Source organism: Cherax quadricarinatus, chromosome 49 (genome assembly GCF_038502225.1).
Source record: "Cherax quadricarinatus isolate ZL_2023a chromosome 49, ASM3850222v1, whole genome shotgun sequence".
Lineage (NCBI taxonomy): Eukaryota > Metazoa > Arthropoda > Malacostraca > Decapoda > Parastacidae > Cherax > Cherax quadricarinatus.
This window is the reverse complement of record NC_091340.1, coordinates 16,751,773-16,767,289: the sequence shown is the minus strand read 5'-3', so window position 1 is coordinate 16,767,289 and position 15,517 is coordinate 16,751,773. Positions and strand designations below refer to the sequence as shown.

Genomic DNA, 15,517 nt, shown 5'->3' with positions numbered 1-15,517 from the left:
TACTATATTCTACCATATGGTACCATTGTACCATATGGTACCATTGCACCCTATGGCACCATTGTACCATATGGTACTGTATGGTACCGTTGTATTCAACACAATAACCACACTAATATTTTCATCATTTTGTTTACAATAAACTTGTAGACAAGTTTTATAAGCAATGTAATGATAAACAAATTAGTGCAGTTATTGTGTTGAATACAATGAGTGTACACTTATACAATATACATTATATTGGTCTCACAGGCCACAAATGTTACTAGAAAAAGAAAAAAAATAGAAAAAAAAGAAAAAAGTATAAAAAACGTAAAATAAAAAAATGCGATTTTGCGGGAGTCACTGCTGTTGCCGCCACCAGGTCATTTTGGGTCAACTTTGTGCCACTGTATCTCGGTAAGTACTGATCAGAATTTTTTTTTATTACCTTCACAAAAATATCTTTAATTCTGTAATTTTTTTTTTTTTTTTTTTTTTTTTTTTTTTTTTTTTTTTTTTTTCTCAAAATTTCTTGGACACTGGGCTTTTGGCCTTGGACCCTGAAAGGGTTAACATTACCAATAATTCTCCCAATTACTTAAATCTTAAAACTTCAAGACAACATACAGTAAATTGATCATCTTGTTTCCTATACATGTACACTGTAATGCGACAAATTTGTACAACTATAATTCTTTAACACTTTCAGGGTTTTTGACGTACTAGTACGCCTAAATTCTAGCGTCATCAAATCTAGTGAGAGAAAGCTGGTAGGCCTACATATGAAAGAATGGGTCTATGTGGTCAGTGTGCAGTATAAAAAAAATCCTGCAGCACACAGTGCATAATGAGAAAAAAAAAACTTTGATCGTGTTTTTGGATTAAAACAGCGACTTTGCACTGTATTTTCGTATGGTATTTATTGTTGTATTCTAGTTTTCCTGGTCTCATTTTATAGAATGGAAGACATATTACAGAAATTGAGATGATTTTGACTGGTTTTATAATGAAAAGTACCTTGAAATTGAGCTCAAAGTAGCAGAAATGTTTGATTTTTACCAAAGTTCAAAAGTAAACAGATCATGCTACACGTCCAATACGCATCAGCTGGTGAGTCTAATATTCTTTCACAAGTGCACAGATATTATTTATACCATTTCTACACTAATGCAGTAGTCTGCATAACAGTAAATCTTCTATTTTTTGTGAGAATAAAAAATTCAAAGTGGGAACCTCTTCAAGGGGGGCTCCTTGGCGTGGTGAAGAGGCTCTTGGTCTGAGGAATTAGCCCTGTCGGTCTTCTTCCTCAGACCGAACCTAATTACCCCCCATTCTCCCCTCCCCTATCCCATCCTCCCCATCCTCCCCTTTTTCCATTCCTCCTCCTCCTCCTCACCCCTCCCTTTTGCCCTTCCTCTTTTTAGCCTTCGTGATTTCTCCCACAGGCGCGCTAGTTCCTAGGTAGGGGAAAGGACACCGGGGTCCATCCCATTCCGTTGAGGTTTCTTGGCGGTGGCGTAGTTTGCCGTGGAATCTGGATTGCCTAGGGATGTCCCGATCCCTCTCCAGTATCCCGGAGTGGCTTTGGGTGTCTTTTGGGCGACGGGTGTATCTCTGGAAGCCACCTTTCGGATTCCGGGGGTGGTGGCTGAAGGAGGTATGCTTTGTGGCGGATATCCGGCCGCCCTCTCTTTTGTCCACCGAGGTAGCTCGGCAGATGTGAGGTTGCTATCCCAGATTGCTGGTTTACTGGCATGAAGGGTAGGGTATGGCACGGGTTCCATGCTGCATCTGCGCTACTAGCGGTGTCGAGTCCTCTTGGGCGCGGAGGGGGATTTCCGGCCCTTTCATTCCTCCTGGGAACTATTCCTCCCCGCTCCCCCCTTTTTTTATTCTTTTTTTTATTTTTATTTTCTTTTCTTCTTTCTTTTTTTTTCTTAAAAACAAAAAGCAAAGGAGTAACCTAACCATGGCAGCCCTAGTCCATGAAACCACTACCCCCGGGCCCCTTCTTGATACCGCACCCCATTCTGACCCTGCCTTGTGTTTAGACCACTCTTCGGACACTCCTGATGCCCCTGTACCTCTTGCTGGTGCTGTTTCCTCACCCGCTTCAGGTACCGGGGCTTCGACTGACTCCTTCGATTTGTCTGAACTCCGCTCTCCTTTGACTATGCTTCCGGCTTCTCCCTCTACGGTACGGCAATTTTCGAATCGCCCACCCATTTCCTGCCGGACCAACTCCGGTCCTACTCCTAAACGCCAACGTCAATCTCCTGATGATGCTCCGTCGTTACCTTCCCATTCTACTCGGAAACGACCGACACGTCAAGCACTCCCTCTCCACGCTCAGTTTCGGACCACACAATGGACTAAATTCTTTACTTTAAGACCAACTTCTTCTTCTGCCTACCTTTCTGACCATAGTATTGCCAAAGCGCTCCTGCGTCATGTTGGCAGAGATATTTCATTTCACGCTCTCAAGAGCGGTACACGCATCGTCACTGTCCAGAATGCTACCCAAGCTCATGATCTTTCTCTCCTTTCGAATATCGATACTACTCCTATCACTATTGAAAAACATCTTTCTCTCAATTCTTGTAGTGGTACTGTCATTCTGCCCCATACCATAGTCCAACAGAATTTCCAGTCATGTGGCAATGACATTTTTGAACAGCTGGAACTCCAGGATCTCCCAATCCTCAAAGTAGACACTTATGTCCTTCCTGCCCGGGGGCGGAGACGTTACCCTTGCAATGTGGCTCGTTTAACTTTTGACAGCCGAGAACTCCCGTCCTCTGTATATGTCGCGGGACATCGGTTACAAGTTCGAAAGGTGATACCTACACCGCAACAATGTAGAAATTGCTGGCGTTTTGGTCACCCAGCGAAATATTGCAGATCTATGGCCGAATGCCCAGTCTGTGGTGCCGACAACCATTCTAATACATCTTGCAGTCAACCTCCATCTTGCCTTAATTGTAATGAAGCTCACCCTTCGTACTCCCGCCGTTGCCAGGTCTACTTAAATGAACGTGAAATCCGTTGCCTCAAAGAGGCAGAAGGTCTCCCTTATGCTATGGCAGTTACTCATCTCCGCCTCCAAGGGAGACTACCCCGTGTTTCTTATTCTCGTGTTGCCAAACGTCCCCCCACTTCTGGGGTCCCATCTTCTGCAGCCTCCTCTGTTGTTACCCCTCCCATAGCCACTACGGCATCTAATCCTTTTGCTGTCCTTGGCTCTGACGTCCCGACTACAACTCAGTCTGTTCTCACATCTTCGCGTCCTTCCTCACAAGCCCCAGTATCGACAAGACCTCGTACGACACCTAATACCAATCGCCCCTCTACTCAGAAGTCCAAAAAATCCACATTGCTCAAATCTTCTTTGCCCCTTCCTTCCCTTCTTCCACCTCCACACGTTACCTTTCCAGTCTCTGTACCTAGTTCTTCCCCTCTCTCTGGCTCTATTACAAGTGTGGAGATTCACCCTCCTCCTCGTACTATGCCTTCCACCCCCGTCCCCTCCCAAGTTTCTCCCTCTTCTGTCACCTCCCAGGTTTCTACCTCTTCTGTCCCCCCCCACACTTCATCTCCAGTCCCTTACACTTTTCCCTCCCCCTCTACTTTGGTACAGTCCATTACTGTCCCAATCTTTACTCACCCTCCTCCTCCTATCTCCAATATGGTTTCCCATACATCTTTGAATTCAGAAACACTTGAAGCCATTTCAGAATATATTGCAGAGACTAAACCTTCAATGGACACTGATTCACTTCCTGTTCCTTCTCTTCCCTCTCCTCCATCTTCACAACCCCATTCTTCGCAACGCTCCGTTCCTTCGCTACTTGAACATCTTCCAATGCCACCACACGTTGACTTTTCTAACCCCTCTAGTCCGTAGGTGCCTTTACCTACAGATTCCTGATATTTTCTTCATCGCCAATCATGGCCTATTTACAGTGGAATATCCGCGGCCTCAGGGGTAATCGGGGTGAGCTTCAGATGTTGCTTTCCAGGTTTTCCCCTGTTGGTGCTTGCTTACAAGAACCAAAATTACACTCGGCTGTTTTCCAACCTATCTCAGGCTATAATTTATTGTATTCTTCGGATCCTTTCTCAGATGGGACCTTTAATGAAAGTGCCCTTCTTCTACGCAATGATATTCCGTACTGTCAACTATTTGTCCATACCTCGCTGCATTACACTGCAGCCCGTATCCACTTGAATAAGTGGTTTACAATATGTTCTTTATATCTCTCTCCTTCTCGAGCATTTTCTATCCCAGACTTTGCCTTTCTTGTTTCATCCTTACCACCACCACTTCTGTTACTTGGTGATTTTAATGCCCACCATTTCCTCTGGGGGGGGTCTCATTGTGACTCACGTGGCATTCAGTTGGAGGCTTTTCTTGCCTCTCACCCCCTCCATGTTTTAAATACGGGTACTCCCACCCATTTTGATCCTCGTACTCATACTCTCTCTTGCATCGATCTATCAGTCTGCTCTTCCTCCACTGCACTAGACTTCACCTGGTCTGTTCTACCAGACTTACATGACAGCGATCATTTTCCGATCATTCTTACTTCTCCTTCCTATTCACCACCTTCCCGTAGCCCTCGCTGGCAATTTGATCGGGCAAATTGGGATCTTTACTCACACCTCACTGCTTTTAGTGAGGTTCCTTCTTCATCCTCCATTGATGAGCTCCTACACATCTTCTCGACATCAGTTTATACCGCAGCTTCTCATTCTATACCCCAAACCTCAGGCAGGCATTCTCAGAAGTGCGTGCCTTGGTGGTCTCCTGCTTGTGCTCGTGCAGTACGTTTGAAACGTGCTGCATGGGGCAGGTACCGGTACAATAGAACCGCTGAGAGACTTGTTGATTTTAAGCAGAAGCGTGCGATCGCTCGCCGTGTCATCCGTGAAGCTAAACGCACTTGTTGGCGAGACTATGTTTCCACCATCACCTCTGCTTCTTCTATGAGTGCAGTCTGGAAAAAAGTGAGGAAATTGAGTGGTAAATACTCTCCTGACCCGGCTCCTGTTCTACGGGTCACTGGTGTTGATATAGCAAACCCTCTCGACGTTGCCATTGAACTTGGCACACATCTGGTCCGTATTTCCCGAGGGCTCCATCTATGCCCCTCGTTTCTTTCCTCAAAGTCTGCCAGAGAGTTAGTACCCTTGGACTTTTCTTCTCTCGGAGAAGAACAGTATAATGTGCCTTTTACACTTCAAGAACTGGAGGCAACGCTCTCAGCTTGCCGATCATCGGCAGCTGGGCCTGATGACATTCATATTCGTATGTTACAACATTTACATCGGTCAGCCCTTGTAGTCCTCTTACACCTCTTCAATCTTATTTGGGCACAAGGAGTTCTTCCCCAGCTGTGGAAATCTGCCATTGTTCTCCCTTTCCGCAAACCGGGTACTACAGGACATGATGCCTCCCACTATCGCCCCATCGCTCTTACAAGTGCAGTTTGCAAAGTGATGGAACGCCTCGTAAATCGACGTTTAATGTGGTATTTAGAGACTCACAACAGTCTCTCCGCTAGTCAATATGGCTTTCGTAAGGGTCGTTCTACCATAGACCCCTTACTACGCTTGGATACGTATGTTCGTAATGCCTTTGCGAATAATCACTCAGTTATTGCCATATTTTTTGACCTTGAGAAGGCATATGACACAACTTGGAGGTATAATATTTTGGCCCAGGCCCATTCCTTAGGCCTCCGAGGCAATCTACCATCCTTCCTTAAGAACTTTTTAACTGACAGACATTTCCGTGTTCGAGTCAATAATGTTCTTTCCCCGGACTTCGTCCAAGCTGAAGGTGTCCCTCAGGGATGTGTTCTAAGCACAACACTTTTTCTCCTTGCTATAAATGATTTGGCCTCTGTTCTTCCACCCAATATTTGGTCATCACTCTATGTTGATGACTTCGCTATTGCTTGTGCAGGCGCTGACTGTCACCTTATTGCAGTTTCTCTCCAGCATGCGGTCGACCGTGTTTCCACTTGGGCCACCACACATGGGTTTAAATTTTCAAGTACCAAAACTCACCAAATTACTTTCACTAGACGCTCTGTTATCTCCGATCATCCTTTGTATCTCTATGGCTCCCGTATCCCCGAACGTGATACAGTCAGGTTTCTAGGCCTTCTCTTTGACCGTCGGTTAACCTGGAAACCTCACATTACCTCTCTGAAGGCAACTTGTCACAGCCGGCTAAACCTTCTTAAAACCCTTGCTCATCTTTCCTGGGGAGCTGATCGTCGAACTCTGCTTCGCCTACATTCAGCCCTCGTTTTATCGAAACTCGATTATGGTGACCAGATTTATTCCGCGGCCTCTCCTGCTACTCTCTCTAGCCTTAACTCTATCCATCACCAAGGCTTACGTTTGTGCCTTGGTGCTTTTCGCTCTTCCCCTGTTGAGAGCCTCTATACAGAAGCAAATGTTCCATCCTTGTCTGATCGCCGTGATGCCCATTGCCTTCGTTACTATGTACGCTCTCACGATCTACACAATCCTTCCATTTATAGAATGGTCACCGATATTAGTAGACATTCTTTATTCGTTCGCCGCCCCTGTTTGCTCCGTCCCTTTTCTCTTCGCCTACATTCACTCTTGTCTTCCCTTCAGTTACCACCTTTATATGTTCATGTAGCATCTCACTTTTCCCTGCCCCCCTGGGAAGTTCCAGCTGTTCGGGTCTGTTCTTTCTCACTCCCTTGCTCGAAAGCTCAACTGCCTACGGTGGCTTCCCGCTCTCTTTTTCTTGATCACTTCCACTCCCATTCTCATGCCACCGCTGTGTACACAGATGGCTCTAAGTCTTCAGACGGCGTCGGATTCGCAGCAGTGTTTCCGGACAGCGTCGTACGAGGGCATTTACTATCTTCAGCTAGCATTTTTACTGCTGAACTGTATGCCATTCTTGCAGCACTTATTCGTATTGCATCTATGCCTGTGTCATCATTTGTAGTAGTCTCAGACTCCCTTAGTGCTCTACAGGCTATACGAAAATTTGATACATCTCATCCCCTAGTTCTCCGTATCCAACTTTGGCTACGCCGTATCTCTACCAAACATAAAGATATTGTTTTTTGTTGGGTCCCTGGTCATGTCGACGTACAGGGCAATGAACAGGCAGACACTGCTGCGCGGTCAGCAGTATATGACCTACCAATTTCCTATCGAGGTGTTCCATTTCTGGACTATTTTGCTGCAATAGCTACCCACCTTCGCACCCGTTGGCAACAACGTTGGTCAACTCTGCTCGGTAACAAACTTCATTCTATTAAACCGAGCATAGGTTACTGGCCGTCTTCTTGTCATCAGTGCCGAAGTTGGGAGACCACTCTCTCCCGCCTTCGCATTGGCCACACTCGTCTTACTCATGGGTATCTCATGGAGAGGCACCCTGTTCCTCTCTGTGAGCAGTGTCAAGTTCCAGTATCGATTAGCCACATTCTGTTAGACTGCCCTCTCTATCAACGAGCACGCAGAATTTACCTCCAACGTCGTCTTCGTTCTACTACTCTCTCTTTACCTTCCCTTCTTGCTGATGGACCCTCCTTTAATCCTGACTCTCTCATTGACTTCTTGACAACGACCGATTTACTCCACAAACTCTGATGATACTTTTCGCACTCCCCTCAGCCCTTTCTGGTTCAGTCTCTTGCTGCCCTTTAGCCTTTCACCATCCACTGCCCCGCTGTTATCCGTAACCTGTTGCTCATCCATCTCCCTTTTGCCACCTGATGCCCTCACTTCCTTCCTGCCCTGCAGCGCTGTATAGTCCTTGTGGCTTAGCGCTTCTTTTTGATTATAATAATAATAATCAAAGTGGGAAGCAAAAGAATGTAAGAGGGGCGTGGGGACGTGACTAATGAACAGAGGAAATGTTATTTTAGTGCCAGGAATATCTTTCCTGTTTATTCTGGACCCTATTTGGATATTGGCATCTTTTGAAATTTGTGTAAAATTGGCAAAATTGCTAAATTCTGACCACTGTATTGGATCATTGAAATTGGTAAATGGGTGGTTTCTTGTACTCATTCGATAGAGAAAATGGAGTTCTAGCGAAATAGTTATGATTTTTGTCGTCTAGTACACTGGAATTGGCCAAAAATAGGGCTCAAAGTGAGCAAAATCGCCGATGTGTAAACATCGTCGTGACCGCTAATTTCGTGAGAGCATAATTCCGTAAGTTTTCCATCAAATTTCATACTTTTGGTGCCTCCTTGCTGCCAGGCATGGTAACAAAGTTATTTTGGCAGCATTCCCACAATGCCATGCGGGCATCCATATTTTTAATGTAGTGCGCACACTGACCACCCAGACCCATTCTTGTAGATGTAGGCCTACCAACCTTCTCGAGCTAAATTTGAGGCCGCTAGAATTTTGGCGTAGTTCTGTGGTTTGGACCCACAACTCAAAGCCATAGAATTATGGCACAGACCCTGAAAGGGTTATCCCATTAACTCTCCAAACGTAGTTCTATGTTCTTACCTCTAGCACTCCAAACGTAGATCTGCATTTATTTTTCCTGCCTCCAAATTTGGCACGATTGGCCTGAGATGCCTGGTCAGCATAGAATGGGTGTTAACACTTGGTGTGCGCAGAGACACACAGGCAGACAGAAAGACGGACACACACAGGCAGACAGAAAGACATGCACACAGGCAGGCAGAAAGACAGTGACATACAGGCAGACAAAAAGACAGACACACACAGGCAAACAGAAAGACAGATGCACAAAGGAAGGCAGAAAGACACACACACACACATACAGGCAGACAGAAAGATGACACACACAGGCAGACAGAAAGATGGAGACACACAGGCAGACAGAAAGACAGACAGACACAGGCAAACAGAAAGACAGAGACACACAGAAAGACAGAGACACGCAGGCAGACAGAAAGACAGACACACACAGGCAAACAGAAAGACAGACGCACAAAAGAAGGCAGAAAGATGCACACACACACAGGCAGACAGAAAGACGACACACACCGGAAGACAGGCAGACAGACACACACACAGGCAGACAGAAAGACAGATAAACAGAAATAGCTAGACAGACAGATGGACAGACATGTTTATGTGTAACAGTGAAAACAAATAAAGCCAGGGTTCCATGCAGCAGTGCACGATCACTGTGTCACTCCACTGCTTACCTTGTCAGCAGTTTAATAACACTTGTCTTAACACCATGCTTCTAGAAGTTTCGTATATACTCCAGCGTGTCTAAAACATTGCAGGTGTAAATGTTCACCTGTCAGTGTGTTTGTGACAATTAAAGTACAATTTCAGTACCTAATATTAGTGTCAGAACAAAGATTGGCTATGAAATCACAAGAACTGCTATAAATTGTAATTATCAGAATATAAAAATTATATAAAATAATATAAAAATGAGAAAAAAGGTATATCAGCAACACTTCTGCAAGTGGCATGACTCCATGTTGCCATCAGGTGAGCATCCAGTGCCAACTTCGCGGTCTTACATCTCGGTAAGTACTGGTCCTAAAGTTTTTTTTTTTTTTTTTTTTTTTTTTTGTCTTATTACACACAGAAAGTTGCCCTCTTTAATTTAAAAAAAAAACAAAAAATCAAAATGCTGGTCCAGCGAACATAGACCTACATTTGGACAGTTAACGGGTTAAAATCATTCTTGAAAGCTATAAAAAAAAGTTGAAAGAAAAGACACAAAATGATTTTCAGTGCTAAAAAATATTTGTTGTAAAGCATGTCACTGAATTTACCATCTTTGGCTGATAAGAGAAAAAGTGAAGACATAATTACTTTACAAGATTTTGAAAGCATATAAAAAAGTTTACAAGAAAAACTTTTAACTATATAAACTGGCACAGCTAAAGGATATAATTACAAACTATGGGAAAAAAGGTCCCAGAAGGGTACTAGAATGTTATTCCTTCATAAAGATGGTAGTACAGTAGATCAGTATAATTGTGACAACTGCCGTAAATTTTAAAATTCTTTACAGGAGCAGATATGCCATCAACTTAGCTCTGCTCCTGTCATTACCTATACACTATGGTATAAGAGGGCACTCCCTCAACTACCTCAAGTCATACCTCAGCAACAGAAGCCAATATGTGTACGCAAATGGGGCAAACTCTTCTGCGCAACCAATTACAGTTGGTGTCCCACAGGGAAGTGTCCTTGGCCCTCTTCTCTTTCTCCTATACATAAATGACCTTCCAAATGCTTCGCAATTACTCAAACCCACACTATTTGCAGATGACACTACATACATCTTCTCTCACCCGAGCCCAGTCACGCTAGCCAATACTGTAAATACCGAATTACAGAAAATATCTACCTGGATGAGGACTAACAAACTTACACTAAACATTGACAAAACCTACTTCATTCAGTTTGGTAACAGAGCTACAGATGTCCCTCTTAACATAATGATAAACGGATCACCTATCACAAAGCTAACAGAGGGAAAATTCTTAGGAATCCACCTTGATAATAGACTCAAATTTCATACACATATATAACAAATTTCTAAGAAAATTTCCAAGACTGTAGGCATACTATCGAAGATACGGTACTATGTTCCACAGTCAGCCCTCCTGGCCCTATATCACTCTCTTATTTACCCCTATCTCACCTATGGAATTTGTGCATGGGGGCTCAACAACAATTAACCATCTCAGACCACTAATTACCCAACAAAAGGCTGCAGTTAGAATAACAAATTCTCACTACAGGCAGCACACTCCACCAATATTCAATACACTAAACCTACTCACCATACAAAACATCCATACTTATTACTGCACCTATTACATACATAGAACACTTAACTCTGATATTAACCCTCCCCTCAAACATCTCCTTGCCAACCTCAACAGAACACATGACCATAACACAAGGCACAGATCACTCTTTGATGTTCCTCGTGTCCATCTCACACTGCAAAAACTCAATGCACATAAAAGGCCCTAAAATCTGGAATTCATTACCTGTAAATATAAAAGAAACACTACCTGTTTATAAATTCAAGTCTCTTCTCAAAGATCACTTACTCACCCAAAACCAAATAAATACTGAATAACTGAACCTTATAAATTGTATATCTTAAATGTTTCTCACAATTATATCACATAAATGTTAAACCTAAAACCCAATCTAACTTTATTATTTTTTAAATACACTCCCTAACAGAATACTCCATACAACTGAATGTACAACAATGCATGCAACCATATGACCTGTCTTTGTAATACTCATTTGTGCTTTATAGTTATTTGTTTACAATAATGTATTATCACTGATTTCATCATTGCTTAGTTAATTTTAAGCCAGCCCGTAATGCTATGCATAGTATAAGTGGCTTTGGCATGCTGCTCTTATCTGTATTTTTTTGTACCTCTGTATGTATGCTCAAATTGTAAATAAATAAATAAAATAAATAAATAAATAAATTAGGTAATGATAACCACATGTTCAAGTACTTGCGTACATTCAGTATTATAGTCTGCAACTATACCTGAATAATTTAAGAAAGGAAACCTTTATTGTTTTACATTGATTGTGTAGTACAGTAGAATCTCATACATCTCATGGGTTTTTCTGAAAAAGTACGCCTTGTGTAAAATAGCTATATGCGATCTGACAAATGTAGAGGAACACTAGGGTTATGTTCACGAGACCTTGGGAAAAGCCAAATATGCTTCTTTCTTTTCTTAAATTTTTGGTTGTTGATCTGGAAATGTGTGGATGGGTTGATGTGATGTTACTAGGCATAGCTGGATATTAAAAGGTTTATACAGTAGCTAAAATTTTATGTAAACTAGCTTTACCTTACTGCTCCATAAATTCTGGTTGTGAATGCCTGTTGATCTTGATATGTACACATTGAGATGGCATAGTTGGATGTAGTGAGGTTTATAATATACCTATAGTTAAAGCTGTAAAATAGCCAACTTTATCTTACCCTAAATTCTGGTTGCTAGCGCTTGTTGACATAGAAAGTGTTGTGGATGACTGGGACAAATTTCCGAGCAGAGTCAACTGCTTAGTTAGCTTTATAATTTGTTTGGACAAGTATATGAGCAAGAAGGGTTATGTTGGATAAAGACCTGCCTAGCATGAACCAGTAGGTCTGCTATAATGCTTCCATTCTTTTGCTCTTATTTAGGAAAAAATGGTTTAGCAGTAGTGTTGTGTATGAGTTGAGAGTAGGACCTACATTGCCTACTGAAGTGTTCATATTTATGAAAGCTACAATGTACTGTACTTCTGGATATGTCTGGATTCTATTCTGTCAAAAAAGTCTGCATATTATCAGTGTAATGTAGGATCTCAAAATATTTTTGTCAATTTGTCAGGGAAATTTCCCCATGTACTTATTTTTCCCAAACTTTATGCCACAATTGGCTGACCACTCATCCTGTGCAATTACCATAGAACATGGGTACAGTATTTAACCCTTTCAGGGTCCAAGGCCCAAATCTGGAGTCACGCACCAGTGTCCAAGAATTTTCACAAAAAAAATTTGTTATTTTTTCTTATGAAATCGTAGAGAATCTTTTTGTGAAGGTAATAAAACAAACAGTACGAAATTTGGTGGAAAATTGACGAAATTATGCTCTCGCGAATTTTGATGTGTCAGCGATATTTACGAATCGGCGATTTTGCCGACTTTGACTCCCATTTTAGGCCAATTACATTATTCCAATCAACCAAATTCTTAGCTATTTCACTAGTATTACTTCTATTCTATCGATTGAGCACAAGAAATCGCCAAGTCAACTGTTTCAACTACAAAATAAAGTGATCGGAAATTGTTAATTTGGCCAATTTAACACAAACTTCAAAATATTCCAATTTCAAAATAGGGTCCAGAATGAACAATGTAGGCATTCCTGGCACTAAACTAACATTTCCTCTGTTCATTAGTTATGTTTTGAGGCTTTACAAATAAATTCCATTTTGATTTTTTATTCACATAATGAATTTTTATTCACACCAAAAAATAGAAGATTTACTCTTATGCAATACTGTAATAATTGTATAAATATCATCACCATATTTGTGAATGTATATTAGACCCACCAGCTGACGTGTATTAGATGTGTGAGGTCGTTTGTTTACTCTTGAATATCGGCAAAAATTTAACATTTCCGCTACTTTGAGCTCAGTTTCAAGCCATTTCCAGTGCTAAAACCAATCAAAATCATCTCTATTTCTGTAATATGTCTTCCATTCTATCAAATGAGACCAAGAAATCGCAAATACAACTATAAAAAACATACGAAAAAACACTGCAAAGTTGATGTTTTAATCGAAAAATCATGATTTCATTTTTTTTCTCTCATTATACACAGTGTGCTGCAGGATCTGTTTTATGTGGTGCACACATACCACATAGATGTATTCTCTCATATCTAGGCCCAAATGTACCACTCACAGTTTATCAGAGTGAGCTGAGCTCATGGCGTAGATCTACGGTTTGGACCCTGAACGTAAAGCCGTAGATCTACGGGACGGACCCTGAAAGGGTTAATCATGATTTAATGAAAATGCAACACATGGATGTGTGGTGTTCTTTAACATGCAGTGAGCACCAGTCATATTATTATGCATGCAAATAAATATTAAATGCTTTTTCACTAACACTATTATTTATTGTTGTATGTAGTTAAAGAATAACATCTGTTATTACTGTTTCCTATGGAATTAATATTTTTGCATAGTAATATCTTTATATAAGTTAGAAAAGACTGCTCTAAATATGTGTTGAGTTTTAATATATTGACAAAGACACAAGGAACTGACCAAGAGAGGAAGCTGGTGCAACATGTACACTACTGGATTACCTCTATTGTCTTCCTGGCCTAGATTGGGTTTTTTAGTTAAATTGTAACTTTACAAATTGTGAATTACAAGAACATGTATTCATGCATTGTGTCACCCTGCCTTGGTGGGAAACAGTCAGTATTAAAAACAAGAATATTACATACAGGAGGGTCCCGCTTATACAGCAGGTTAAGTTTCTGACTGCTGCTGTAAAGTGAAAATTACTGTAAAGTGAAACTTAGCTTTTTTGTACTTTCAGATACATATAAAAGCTTGGCAGTGTGTTTACACATATATTAAGTGAGCAATAGAGCGAGGCCTTAAAAATGCATATATTCACAATAAACACATTACTTACCTTAAAATATTTTAGTGCTTAGCTTACTTTGAGTGGTGAATATATTTACTGTAGGAATCCTGAATAAATTAAGAATGGGTATAATTGAAATCTGCTATATTAGTGAAATCCTGTAAAGCAAAGTGCTGTAAAGTGAAGTGCTGTAAAACGAGGCCCTCCTGTATACTCTATGCTTGTCAGCCACAAAGCTAAAATTTGTAGAGGTAAGAAGCTTCATTTAGCTTCATATGTTATTCTACACTACAATACAATGCTTAGGAAAGATACTTCTCTGGTGGCTCTCATATTTTCCCATTAACCCTTAAAACAATGGTAAGAAATGCATGATTAACTTTCTTTCTCTGTTTCCGCAGATGGGTGGTGGAGGAGGGAGCATGGGCCCGGGTCCTGGCATGGGGGGAATAGGTGGCATGAATCAGGGGGGGTATCAAGGGGTTGGAGGGGGTACAATGTACTCTGGCAGCATAGGTCAGCAACACCAGGGAGCTCCAGGTGGACTCCAGGGACCACTAGCTTATCTTGAAAAAACCACAACTAATATAGGTATGCCAGAGCCCAGACGCTAACTAACTCTTACCTTTAAGGACAGTGCAGTCATTTCTGTAATCTTTCTTTTATATATATTTTAGCCAAGCTGTATTATTGATGCTTATTGAAAATTCTTCCACATTTTACCAAATACTGTAATTTGTATTTAATTCATATCATTGTAGTAAATGTTAACAGCATATGTAAAATACACTATATGTTCTATTGTATTCTATTTGTAATGTAAGAAAAATATATTTTCACAGCTGTATTGCACAATTTCTTATTCTAAAGGTACTAGGCAGTTCCTATATTAATCATAACTTATTTAATAAAGAAATATCAACAACATCTTTGGAAACACAAATCTTAAAAGAAGAAAAAAAACAGTGTAAGCATTCACCAGATATATTAAGAGAGAGAGAAGGAGAGAGAGAGAGAGAAACAGACAGAAAAACAGAGTCAGAGACAGAGTCAAAGACAGACAGACTGACAGAGTCAGAATCAGACAGACACACAGATGCACACACACACACACACACACACAGAAAGAAACAAGTGTATAATTGACAACCAGCACGGTTTCAGGGAAGGAAAATCCTGTGTCACAAACCTACTAGAGTTTTATGACAAGGTGACAGAAGTAAGACAAGAGAGAGAGGGGTGGATCGACTGCATATTTTTGGACTGCAAGAAGGCCTTCGACACAGTTCCTCACAAGAGGTTACTGCAAAAGCTAGAGGACCAGGCACACATAACAGGAAAGGCACTGCAATGGATCAGAGAATATCT

At 41.5% G+C, this 15,517-nt stretch overlaps 1 protein-coding gene across 1 annotated transcript in view; it reads left to right on the top strand.

Annotated features, from left to right (window-relative positions):
• The window catches only part of MED28 (mediator complex subunit 28), a 92,250-nt gene extending 77,252 nt beyond the window's left edge, over window positions 1-14,998 (top strand). Inside the window, exon 4 of the mRNA XM_053788518.2 lies at window positions 14,551-14,998. Coding sequence (XP_053644493.1) covers window positions 14,551-14,763 — 213 coding nt within the window. The 3' untranslated portion in view covers window positions 14,764-14,998. The remainder of the gene's footprint in view (window positions 1-14,550) is intronic.
• Window positions 14,999-15,517: the final 519 nt, after the last annotated feature.